The sequence below is a fragment of the Chionomys nivalis genome, chromosome 7 (assembly GCF_950005125.1).
Source record: "Chionomys nivalis chromosome 7, mChiNiv1.1, whole genome shotgun sequence".
Lineage (NCBI taxonomy): Eukaryota > Metazoa > Chordata > Mammalia > Rodentia > Cricetidae > Chionomys > Chionomys nivalis.
The window spans coordinates 54,030,730-54,044,033 of NC_080092.1; the positions used below are offsets into that span (position 1 = coordinate 54,030,730).

General features: G+C 41.2%; 1 protein-coding gene across 2 annotated transcripts in view; it reads left to right on the forward strand.

Moving 5' to 3' along the window:
- Nucleotides 1-13,304, forward strand: part of Ankfy1 (ankyrin repeat and FYVE domain containing 1) — a 67,472-nt gene that overhangs the window by 23,903 nt on the left and 30,265 nt on the right. For both annotated transcript variants that reach the window (XM_057776036.1, XM_057776037.1), the window contains exons 5-7: nt 3,648-3,771; nt 5,409-5,558; nt 7,176-7,341. In XM_057776036.1, the coding sequence (XP_057632019.1) occupies nt 3,648-3,771; nt 5,409-5,558; nt 7,176-7,341 (440 nt within the window). The remainder of the gene's footprint in view (nt 1-3,647; nt 3,772-5,408; nt 5,559-7,175; nt 7,342-13,304) is intronic.

Consider the following 13,304-nt stretch of genomic DNA (forward strand, 5'->3'; position numbering starts at 1 on the left):
TTTATGAATATACTGTTTTATTTTTGAGATAGTGTTATACATTATAGCCCAGACTCATGGTATTCATTTTGTAGCTCAGGTTGGCTTCAAACTCTTGACAGTCTTTGCCTTAGGCTCCTAAGTATAGCAATTTGAGGTGTGTATCATCACCCCTACTGTAAAGTTTATGTGTGTTTTTTGTTTGTTTGTTTGTTTGTCATAACAGGATTTCTCTATGTAGCCCCTGACTGTCCTGGAACTTGCTATGTAGATCAGGCTGGCCTCGAACTCACAGAGATCTGCCTACCAATGCCTCCTGAGTGCTGGGATTAAAAGATTAAACGAACCAGACACTTTTGTTCTTAATACAGTGTTTCTACATATTGATTTTTCTTCTTTTAAAAATGCCATGGGAGGGTTGGTGAAATTGCTCAGCAGACAAAAGTCCTTACTACACAAACCTGATGACCTGAGTTTGATCACCAAAACTCACTTTAGAAGGAGAAAACTGACTTAAATTGTCATCTGGCCTTCACACCTTTTTGCATTATGGTGTGCAAACACAAACACACACACACACACACTAATAATAATAATAAATGAATGAATGAGTAAATGAATAAATAAATAATTTGGTAGGAAGGGGTGGAGACAGGATATTACCATGTAGTCTTAGGTCGCTGCCTCTGCCTCTCATGTGTTGGAGATTAAAGGCATGTGCCACCACAATTAGCCCTAAATTAATTTTTTTATTTTGGTTTCGTTTGGTTTGGTTTGGTTTTTTTGAGGCTGGGTTTCTCTGTAGCTTTGGAGTCTGTCCTCAAACTAGCTGTTGTAGACCAGGCTGGCCTCGAACTCTGGGAGCTCCGCCTACCTCTGCCTCCTGAGTGCTGGGATTAATGGCATGAGCCACCACTGCCCAGCTCTAAATTAATTTTTAAAGTGCCCTGGGAGAGGTGCTTCTTTCACCAAGTCAGCAATGTTACTTAAAGACAGAACACGTAAGGACAGATATAAAATAGTTACGTATTTCCTACTGATGGAAAATGGCTATGTTCTTGTGTTTCTAGCCTAGTCTACCTTGTAAGGTTTGAAAATTTGCTTTTTGTTTTTCCCTGGTCTGTCCCACTGTGCCCTCCTATCTTCACTCTGTCTCACTGTCTTCCTTTGCAGTACTCCACAGTCTGTCTTGGTACCCATCTCTTCTTTCTCATCTCCACTCCATGATCTGTCATCTTTTTTGTCTTCCTCCCCTCTTCTCCTTACCTCTGTAACTCTTGTGGTCCTTCTCTACTTCTGCTACCTAAAACTCATCTACTGAGATTGAGAATTCCCTGCTGCTGCTCAGTTATGTACAGTAGTATTGAAGTCCATTAATATTTGCTATTAAAGTTTGCAATGTCTGTTTTCCATTTTCCTTCAGGAAAGGAATGTTGGGCCTTAGAAGGGATTGGTGAGCAGAGAGGAAATGTAAACTTAGGAGCTTACCTTCAAGTGTCTCGTGCTCTGCCGAGTGTACCTAACTTTCCTTCATCTTGAAACCCACAGAGTCCCAACATCTCTGAGATCAAGTACCATCCTTACATCTTCATAGAAGGGGAGACAGGACCACAGGGACTTCATTTTCCTCTCACTACTAAGTTCTGCTATGTGACTTTTCTAAAGTTTTTGTTGAGGTTGTAGGAAAGGAGAAACAATGGTAGATTAGATTGAGGGGGCTATGAGTAGGCTACCACTGGGCCTCTGTGACTACCCTTGTAGGTAAATCTGATTGAAGTACTGCTTTAAACAGACGTTTCCTGTCCCGACTGCCCAGTCCCAAATTAACGACTAAGATGTTGAATATGAATTATAAATGCTCCGTTGATAGCTCAGGCTTGTTATTAGCTAACTCTTACATTTAAATTAACCCATTTCTATTAATCTATGTATTGCCATGTGGCTCGTGGTTTTACCTGTCCTCTAGCATATCTTTTGGGATGACTTTCAAGGAGACTGGGCAGATGGCTGGCTGGCGTCTCTCCTGACTCTGCCCTTCTTCCCATCATTCTCAGTTTGGCTTTCCCACCTAACTTCCTGCCCAGCTACCAGCCTGTCAGCTTTTTATTAGCCAATGAGAGTAATACATATTCATAATGTAGAAAAGAATTATTTTGCAGCAGCCACCTTTCTCGGTAGGCCTCATTTTGTGAGAGGCACAATATGGTTTCCAGGTAATCTATCATAGAATAAATTCTATATCTTCTATGCTAGGATGTGGAGACAACTTTGTGCCATGATTATATAGTTGATATCTTGTTAGTCATTCATCAAGTCTTGTTGCCTGGCTTTGTGGAGACACCCATTGTACCCAGTTTTCTCTTGGCATACTGTGGTCTGATTTGTGTGTGGCATTCAAGATTGAATCCATAGTCTCTTGCATACTAGATCTGACTCACAGTTATTTTACCATCTTATAGTTATTTTGGGTGGTCCTTTAAAATGTAATTATAAATGTAAAAGTGTGTGTGTGGGGGGGGCATGTATCTGGGGAGACTAGAAGAGAGTACCAGATCTCCTAGAATGGGAGTCACAGACAGTTGTGGATATGTGCTGGGAACCAACTTAAGGTCCTCCTTTGGAAGAACAACTGTTCCTAGGTGCTGAGCTGTCTATTCAGTCCACACCCAGTGTTGCTAGGGATTGAACCCAGGACTTCCCAAATACAAATACATCGTAGACAAACATTCTACCATTGTCTTACTTTCCAAACCCTGAATTATAGTTTATTCACTTATTTTAATCATCATGATTATTATTATATATCAGTAAGTATTTTGGCTACATATATGTCTGTGCAGCACATAAATGTGGTACCCATGAAGGCCAGAAGAGGGCATTGGGTCCCCTAGAACTTAGAAGTTAGATGATTGTGTACTTGCATGTGGGTGCTGGGAATTGGATCTGAGTCTTCTAGAAGAACAGTGTTCTTGACCTCTGAGGCATCTTTCTATCCCTCTGAATTATAATTTAAACAAAATAAAAATTTATCTTTTGGGAGGACTTTCAAGGAGGTATTTATTAAGCATAGACCCTCACATTAGAAATCATGAGAGTTAGCATAATAAAGTTAGCATAATAAATAAAGTTAGCATAATAGAGTTGTCTGAAATCTGTAGGCATGTTCCATACAATTCAGTGCCAAAGAACTGAAGCCAGTCTGTTTGTGTTTGATTGCAAAGTGGCCTGTGCACGTGATTCAGAAGTTTCAAGTGATTACTTTTGAGGCTATTGAGGTATTCTGTTTCATATTTTTTTTTGCATGTTATTTTGATTCTGTTCAGAGCAGTGTGATTAATATACTGTCTAGTACAAGACTGCAAAGTACACTGTAATCCCAGACTGAGTCAAGAGGAGCCTAACCTCAGAGCTAGCCTGGGCCACATAGTGAGATACCCTGTCTCAAAAATAAAATGTGTATGGTCAGTTTTAGTAAAATCATAATAAAAATTGATTTCCATAAGTAAAAATATATACATACTTTTTTTAAAATCAAACATACTGTTCAATCTTACACCTTAGTTTTTCTTAGACATAACTAGTGCCTTAATCATTAACTTTGGTTTATTTATTTATGAATGTATATGCCTTACTAATACTGTTCATCATTAATGAAAACTCTCTTACAGATGTGAGAAGGGTGTTATGTCTCTGGTGAATGTTAGGAACTGTATTCGCTTCTATCAAACTGCAGAGGAACTAAATGCCAGCACACTAATGAACTACTGTGCAGAAATTATTGCAAGTCACTGGGTGAGTAAGGATTGAGAGGTGTGGACAGAGCTCTCACACTAGCAGCCAGAGATCCAATGTAAACCCTGCTTCTGTAGTCGCCCCTCGGGCACATTGTCTTTGCAGCTTGCAGTATTGAAAAAGAAGCAGTTGGATGAATGATCTATGAGGTTTGTTTCTGTTCTGAAAGTGTTCTGAGGGTTTAGATTGCACCAGGCAGAGGTAGCTGAGGTTCAGGAGCAGATGCCAAGAAGGAACATCTGCCTTTAGTGTTGTCGTTGAGAGGCTGAGACTCAGCATGCAGCTGCCCATGGAAGAGCTTCCTCCACTACAAGAGGCATTCTTAAACTTCAGCTTCTTTTCTTGAGTTTTTGTTATAAATAAGAGGCTTTACATCTCTTTGTTACAGTTCTGTTTTTTTTATGTGTATGCAGGTGTATATATGTGCTTGTGGAGGCCAGAGGACAACCTCTGGTGGACTTACTCAGGTACCATCCACTATATTTTGAGACAGGGTTTCTTACTGGCCGAGAGCTTGCTGAGTCAAGCTGGCCAGTGAGCCCCAGGAATCCTCCTGTCTCCTTCCAAGCACAGGGTTTACAAGCCAAATTTTTTTCCCCTTTTCATTAAATAAATAATAAATAAAACAATCTATGTTGTTTTATGAACTAGCTTTTGTGATTGTTTTGTATACAACATTATTGGAGGAACTTTGGAATTCTAAAGAAAGTTTTCTAACAGTTGGTGTGAGTGCCCTTAGTGCCATAGACCTACAATCTCAACTACTTGGAAGGCTAAGGCAAGTGATGCCGAGTTCATGGCCAAGCTGCAAAGTGAGTTCAAGACCAGCCTGAGGAATTTAGCAAGACCCTTTCTCTAAAGAATTTTTAAAGGGCTGGGAATTAGCTCAGTGGTGCAATGCTTGCCTAGCATACATGAAGCGCTCACTTTCATCCCCAGTACCAGTAGAAAAGTGGGGTTATTGTTTTTTTGTTTTAAGATAAGATCTCATTATGTAGCGCAGACTGATCTGGAACCCACTCTATAACTCAGACTGATCTCAAACTTATGGCAAACATGCCTCAGCCTCTAGACGTTGGGATTCAAGGCATATTCTGCTATACCTGCTGAGAGCTGGTTTTAAAGAACTGACAGAGAGGACGCGGGCGGTGGTGGCGCATGTCTTTAATCCCAGCACTCAGGAGGCAGAGGCAGGTGGATCTCTATGAGTTCGAGGCCAGCCTGGACTACAAGAGCTAGTTCCAGGACAGGAACCAAAAGCTACGGAGAAACCCTGTCTCGAAAATCCAAAAAAAAAACTGACAGAGTGATAACTATCCCTTTCTGATAGGGTACAGCTTTGGAGAACAGCTGGGACTCAGTGAATTGTTTGCTGCAGTTCTGATTTGTTTTGAAATTGCCATCTTAGTAGACTTAGTAGGAAAAGGACTCCAAGCTCATGGTCAGGCTTCTACATGGCTTGGCTCCTGTTGAAGGTCAGCATTGATGTTCAGCTGTCCAGTCTCTGAGGCTCAGTGGAGCTGGGATGTGTGGTGCCTCTTAAACACAGATCCTGACTTGGTCGTTTTTTACTGTGGACTTTGTGTGAGCTCTGTAACCTCCATATGTTAACACTTTTCATTGTTTTCAATCCCTAGGATGACTTGCGAAAGGAGGACTTCAGTAGCCTGAGTGCTCAGTTGTTATACAAAATGATCAAATCCAAGACAGAGTACCCATTACATAAAGCTATCAAAGTGGAGAGAGAAGATGTGGTCTTCCTCTATTTGATTGAAATGGATTCCCAGGTATTGTAGAAGCATTTCCATTTTTCCCTGTCTCTCCCCAAACCTTAATGCTATCTCGATCCTGTTTCCATTTCTACTGTGACTGGACATTCTAAGAAAGTACTTCTGACATGTTCAGGTTGTTTTTGAGCATTTTCTGTTCTGTTCTGTTCCTCAGAATTCATCAGTCTTAGTACAATCCAAAGCCACATTTACATTTCCAGATGGCTGTCACAACAGTACCTGACTTCAGGCCCCGATCTTTGTTTTTATTTCTTGCCAAAACAAGTTTCCACAAATTCTGTGCCCTAAGCCCACACACATGGGCTGGTTGAGAGCACTTGCTGCTTTTGCAGAGGACACAGGTTTGGTTCTCAACACCCACACGGCAGCTCACAACCCTCTGTAACTCCATTTCCAGGAAACCCAACACCTTCTGACCTCTGGAGGCACCAGGTACACATAAGGTCCACATACTACATGCAGGCAAAACACTTATGCACATAAAATTATATAGTTTACAATAGTAACTGCAATCCATCAGTTTATTATTTATCAGCTTTGCTGTTGGAGATCCACACCAGAAGTCACAAGATTAAAATTACGTCGTTTATAGACTGGTCATTTGTGGAGCTGTAGGGAAGAATCCATTTCCTGCTCACATAAGTTGTCAGCAGAATTCTCTAGAGGTCCAAGGTCTCCATTTTTCTTGTGGGCTTAAGGCTATTCTCAGCCTCTAGATGTCCTCACAGTCTTTAACTTCAAAGAAGCCTTGCTTCCATCCCTAAAGCCAGCAATGACAGGTCAAGTCCTAATTTCACCCCTTAATGACCTAGCCTTCTACTTTCCTGTTTCACTTTTAAGAATGAATGTTGTTACAAAGTTGGGCCCTGTTGGCTGGTTCAGGAATCTCCCTAGCTCAAGGTACTTAGCCTTATCACATCTGTAGGGGTACTTTTTGCCATGTAATTGACATCCTCACATTATTTGGTAATTAGGGCATGAACATCTGTGGAGTGGGGCTGGAGGGCATTATTCTGCATCCCACACTGTCTTCAATGGAATGCAGGTGGAAGTATGGTTAATCATGGGTGTTTGTGCTAAGGAGGACTCTCTGTTAAGCCACCTTTCATGAAAATCCTAACTCTTTGTCATAAAGTTCTCTATGCAGGCTTGTCTTTGGTGTCTGTGTCCCACGTTGTTGTGTCTGATGTCTGTCGTCGTCCCCCCTTTTGTCCCTGTCTCCTGTGTTCTGTTCCCTCCCTCCCCCGCTGCTGTCTCCATTTTCTCTGTGGTCCTTTAGTCAGCTTTGTTGCTCTTTGCTCTCTCATCACTGTTGTTTATTGACACTGAAAGCGAGTGCTCTCAGGAGGCCTGATAGAAAGTCTGTGATGAAGTTGAATTTGGAGACTAAGCAACACCATGGTGACATAGCATTACAATTGGCACTTGTAGGATAAGTGTGATGACATACGTATTTATGGAAGAAAGGCCATTTCTGTGAGTTTGAAGACTGACCTGATCTACATATTGAGATCCTGTCTCCCAGCACTCGAGAGGCAGATGTTTTAAGTTGGGAAAGATTAAAGTGGGCTGTATTTTCTGTCTGAGTGCTGATTTCCTGACTTCTCTGTTCAGCTCCCTGGGAAGCTGAACGAAATGGATCATAATGGAGATCTTGCATTAGATCTGGCTCTTTCTCGGCGACTAGAGAGTATTGCCACCACTCTGGTTAGTCATAAAGCTGATGTGGACATGGTAGACAAGAATGGCTGGAGCTTGTTACATAAAGGAATCCAAAGAGGTAAGGAGAAATGAATTACATTTTTCTCTGTATAGTTTTGAAGCTTCTTAGACTCAGTTCTAGGAATTCCCAAAAGACCTTGAGTCTAAACACTCTGCTAGTGTGACTTAGAACTTGTGATTGTTGGGTCAGAGGGTCTGAAACACTATTGGCTTTGTCAGTTTGTCTGTTCATAATGCCACCAGGACCTGAGTAAGAACAACTAGATAGAAGGCCTTGAAGAAGCACCTTGGGAGTGGTGTTTTGTTAATTTCTGTGACTTCAAAGTTAGTCTAATCTATATAGTTAGTTTTGGAACAGTCAGGACTACATAGAGAGACCCTGTCTCATTAACAGGAAAATACAATCAGCCGGGCGGTGGTGGCGCACGCCTTTAATCCCAGCACTCGGAAGGTAGAGGCAGGCGGATCTCTGTGAGTTCGAGACCAGCCTGGTCTACAAGAGCTAGTTCCAGGACAGGCTCCAAAACCACAGAGAAACCCTGTCTCGGAAAAAAAAAAAAAAAAAAAAAAAGGAAAATACAACCAAAAACCTAAAAAAGAAATACCTTTGTGGGCTTGAGCAATGGTTAGTCATTTGAGAGCATTTACTACTCTTGCAGAGGGTCTTGGTTCCCAGTAAGGGGATTCACCACTGCTTGTAACTCCAGTTCCAGAGGTTTTGATACTGTCTTCTGGTTCTACAGGTAAACATATGACATTCGCCCACACAGACACTTACACATCAAACTCTAAAACAGAAAGTTAAAAAAGTACCTTTGGCTTGTGAGCAACATATGTCTACTTATGTAATTACATTTTCTTCAAGAATTGTGCCCGAAGATTGTTAAAGTTCTTACAGAAGGATTAAAGACCCAGTTACCCAAAGTAATCCTTAATAGAAAGAACAGTGCTGGAGGTACCAATTGTAATACCTGATCTCAAGTTATGTCACAGAGATGTAATAACAAAAACAGCATGTTACGGGCCCAAGAGCAGGCGTGTAGACTGATTTTATATATATATATAAAAACTTTGAGGGCCCAGGAATAAATAAATGCATAGTTGTAGTATCCCTTTTTGAGATATTTCTCAAAAACATAAATTGGTGGACCTGGAGGGACAGCTCTGTGGTTAAGAGTGTGTTTGACTTTCCAGCACCCATTTGGTGCCTCATAACTGCCTGTGACTCCAGCTCTAGAGAATCTAACACTTTCTGGGCTTCTCTTTAACAAAGGATGAACCTAAGCCAGGCGGTAGTGACGCACGCCTTTAATCCCAGCACTTGGGAGGCAGAGGCAGGTGAATCTCTGTGAGTTCGAGACCAGCCTGGTCTACAAGAGCTAGTTCCAGGACAGGTTCCAAAGCCACAGAGAAACCCTGTCTCGAAAAACCAAAAAAAAAAAAAAAAGGATGAACCTAGCTACCTCTCACCTTTACAAAAACAATGGATTTATAACCTTAAAAGTAAGATTAGAAACTTGGAAACTGCTAGAGCAGCAGTTCTGAACTGTGGGTCAGGGCCCCTTTGGAGTTATATACCAGATGTTTACATTACGATTCATAATAGTAGCAAAATTACAGTTATGAAGTAGCAATAATAATAATTTTATGGTTGGGGGTCACCACAACATGAGGAACTGTATTAAAAGGGTCTCAGTGTTTGGAAAGTTGAGAACCACTGTGCTAGAAGAAAGAGGCATCGCTAAAATACCTCAAGGTACAGGCAGAGGCAAGGGTTTTTTAACAGTCTTCCAGTAGCAAGGAAATACTCCCCTGAATCAAATGAATCAAAATGAAGAAGCTTCTGTACCACAGAGAAAACTGTCACCACAAGAGACAACGGGAGAATGCTTTTGCTGGTCCCATATCAGATAGGTAATATTCAAAAAGTGTAAAGAACTGTAAAACTAAGAAGTTTTTTTTTTAAGCATCCAGTCCTTAAATAAGCTAATGAGCTAAACTGTCAGCTTTCAAAAAAAGGATAAACAAATGGCGAATAAAACTCGAAAGTGCACATTTTTAGCCACCAGGAAAATGTAAATTAAAACTCCTTTGAGAGTCTGTCTCATTCCAGTTTCAATGGTTGTCATCAGGAAAATGACAGGACAAAGAGATGGCTCAGTAGGTAAAGGCACTTACTGCCAGACTTTGCTGAGTTGATTCCCATAGCTCGCGTGGTGGAAGGGGAGAATCGATTCTGCAAAGTTGTCTCCTGACCTCTACACCCAGGCAATGGTCCAGTGCATGCCTACTTAGTGCATGCCTACTTACATACATACACATGAAATAAATAAATGTTAAAAAAAAAAAAAAAGGACAAATGCAGAGATGGATCGGTGGTTAAGAGTCAATCATGAGGAGCAGAGTTCTAATCCCAGCACACAGGTAGCAAGCTGGGTGTCCTTTTTGTACACCTTATCCCCACTTCCAAGGTAGGCCAGAGACAGATCTCGGTTTTTTGCCTCCAGCCTGTCAAAGAAAGTGTAAGCCCTTACGTTGGGCAAGAGACACTGCTTTAAAGAAATAGACAGTAAAAGCCGGGCAGCTGTGGCGCACGCCTTTAATCTCAGCACTCGGGAGGCAGAGACAGGTGAATCTTTGTGAGTTCGAGGCCAGCCTGGTCTACAAGAGCTAGTTCCAGGACAGGCTCCAAAGCTACAGAGAAACCCTGTCTCAGAAAACAAAACAAAAACAAAAAGAAAGAAAGAAATAGACAGTAAGAGAAGGGGATACCCAACAGCTTCTTCTGGGTCCATTCATGTACACAGACAGGCACGTGTACCTGCACACATGTGCATTCCCTCAAAAAAAACACATACAAATAAATAACAAAGACATAAAAATCCTCACAGGTGCTAGTGAGGATATAGAGAAAAGGGAATTTTGTTTTGTTTTATTTTTTTGAGACAGGGTCTCACTATGTAGACCAGTTGACTGTGAACTCAGAGACAGCTTTTGCCCCCCAGTTTCTGGGATTATATTTACTGATAGGAATATAAACTTGTACAGCCACTATGAAAAATCAGTGTGTGGATTTCTCAAAACTCAATTAAAGTAAAACTGCTATATGGCACAGGTCTTGGTTATACAAGTGAAAGCCTCTAAGTTAGCACACAGAGGTATTTGTATGTGTTTGTGATGTTAGCCAGAAAATGGATGTTCATCAACCAACAACACTGCTGTTCCCTCGGCTTTGGTTTTGTTCTGTAGCAGAATGTACTATTTGAATGTTGATGATGCTGCAGCTGCAGCTTTCTCCCCTTTCTGGGCAAAGGTTTTAGGGTAAACGTCCTTCTGAGTTATGTGGAGTGTCAAGCTTGCTGGCTAGTAGAGAGGAAAGTTTTACTCATCACTGGGTAGGAAACTCTTAGAGCAGGTCTCTGTGGAGAGCAGATGCATTTTTCCAGGTATGCATAGCTCTTAGCTCTGGGTTTGTGCTCACTTGGGAAAGCTTCTACCACGTAGGGAATTGTTCTTTCTCACTCTGTTTAGTATCTGAGGTGACTATTTTGGAAACAGATTCACTTGTTACTTAAAAAAAAATTTAAGTTCCTTTCCTCTCTGGGAGCTGAATTCTTGTTTCATTAAAAACATCTCTGGTGAGTTATTAAATATTTGGGTAATTGCTTAGTTACAGGAATTGCCAAGACAGTTTTGATGTATGTTCTAGAACGATTTAATCTTTCATTCTGAATCTGTGAAATGTCTGGAAGTATGTGAATTATAGTGTAAATAGAGCAAACTTTGAAAGGAGTACGGCATGGGACAGTTACTTGTTCACACTTGTATAGACTTTGAAAGGAGTACGGCATGGAACAGTTACTTGTTCACACTTGTATAGACTTTTCTTGTCTACAAAATGGGAAGGGATCTTTCTGCTTTACCAGGCTGTTAACACAGTGAGACAGGATTGGGATGCGCCCCCTACATTGAATGCCAGTTGACTGATAGAGTAAACATGGTAGCCTTTATCTTTCCTGGGCATTGGAGTACCATAACCAGACCCTGTAGGAATTGTTATCTTTTCATTGAAGTCCCTCTGAAACACTGGCTAGCTTAGAACACTACGTGGTAGAGCCTGGTCTCAGACCTGCAGTGGTTCTCCTGTCTTTGCCTCCTGTGTTCTGGGTTTTAGCTATCTATGTGCTATCATCCCTTCTGAGGGATTGTTTGACTTTGCCTTCTTCAACTTGCTGTTAATTGCCCAATAACTGAGTGCTGCCTTTGGCTGCTGACCTTGCTTCTAATTCATTATGAGTGATGGAAGTTTGTTACTAGATGAATGAGGTCCAGGTCTACTTACTTGGAGATGCACATTAGAATCCACAAAACATTAGTGGTCATCTTACTAAGCAAATGCATCTGTCTATCAGAAGAACTGAGTGATGTCAGGGTCTGTGAGGCCACAGACACTGTTCACATCTCCTCTGATTAGCCTGACCTAAGCATGATTATGAGTCCTTTCATAACAATTCTAGTTTTCTACTATTTAACAACCTGCAATAACCTGGACTTTCCTGACCAATTGTTTGTAGTAATTTTTAAAAACAAGGACTATTAAATACAGTTGTTCCCTGAATAAAACTGTCGTAAAGCTGAAAGAAAAGTTGTGTGTGCATTTACCAATTGTTTAACATTGGTTAGGAATATTTTTATGTGGAAAAATGATGACAATAATACCTCATTTAGCTGGCATTGTGGGTGACTGAGGAAAGCAAGTGGCTAAAAGTTTTCAGTAGGAGGTACATTTTCTGGTGCTGAGACTCGAACCCAGATCTTTAAGCATGCTGAGCAGTGGTTGAGTGCAATCCACCCTCTGACCCTGTCAGGTTGGAAGTGTGTGGAGTGCTGTTTCCTCATTGGTAAGACCCTTACCTAGGTCCTTGCTTCCAGTTCCCTGCTTTGTCCTGTTTTCTGCATGTTTTTCTTCTTGTTTATTTACCCTCTAGACTGACTTCCCTTAATTCAACTTTTTTAGGAATTCAAATAATTCCTCAAGACCTTATTTTTTGCCAAAAGTACATAAAATATATGATTATAAATTATGAATTGATTTTTGGGTCTAACCTTTAAGTAAATTTGATTTAATGTCAGTAAATCCTTTACAAAAACTTAAGTGATGCCGGGCGGTGGTGGCGCACGCCTTTAATCCCAGCACTCAGAAGGCAGAGGCAGGCGGATCTCTGTGAGTTTGAGACCAGCCTGATCTACAAGAGCTAGTTCCAGGACAGGCTCCAAAACCACAGAGAAACCCTGTCTCGAAAAAGAAAAAAAAAAAAATTAAGTGATCAAAATATTAGCTGTGAATGTTGGGTTTTGCCTGTAATCTCAGCACTTGGGAGGCTGAACAAGAGAGTGCTGCCAATTAGAGCCAGATAGAGGATGGTTTCTTTTATGCTTTCTATGTGAATCTAACCATCTGAAGGTTTTCTTGTACCTGTGTCCTCATTTCTGTTTTTAGAAGCAGACGTAGGAGTCTAATAAGAGAGTTTAGTTATCTGAAGTCAGAATTGATTGGAATTAGAGCCTGTCTCTTACCTTAAAGTGAAACCCATTAGCCCAGTTCATCTATTTTCTTCCCCAGTATTTTTTTAGCTAAGGCCAGTTTCTAAATACATTGATTGGTTAGTCCCAGGTAGAAGCTAATTGGTGCCACCTAGAGGTCACTGAGAAAAATAACTGCTTCCATCACCCACCCACCCAGTGAGGGAGGGAAGGAGGGAGGGGGAGGGGGGGCAAAGAGAGAGGGGGCGAGGGAGAAGAATCCATGGGTGGCAGATTGCAGTTGTGAACCACCATGTTAGTGCTGGGGGGGGGTCCTCTAGAAGAGCCACCACTGAACCATCTCTCCCACCCAAACCTGTTATTGTTAAGATAGTGAAGACATCTTCAATATCTTTGATCATAATGGATAATCAAAAGGTAAACAAAAAGAGCCTTTTGAGTTAAAATGTAACCGTGGACTGTCATGGATTTCCACCT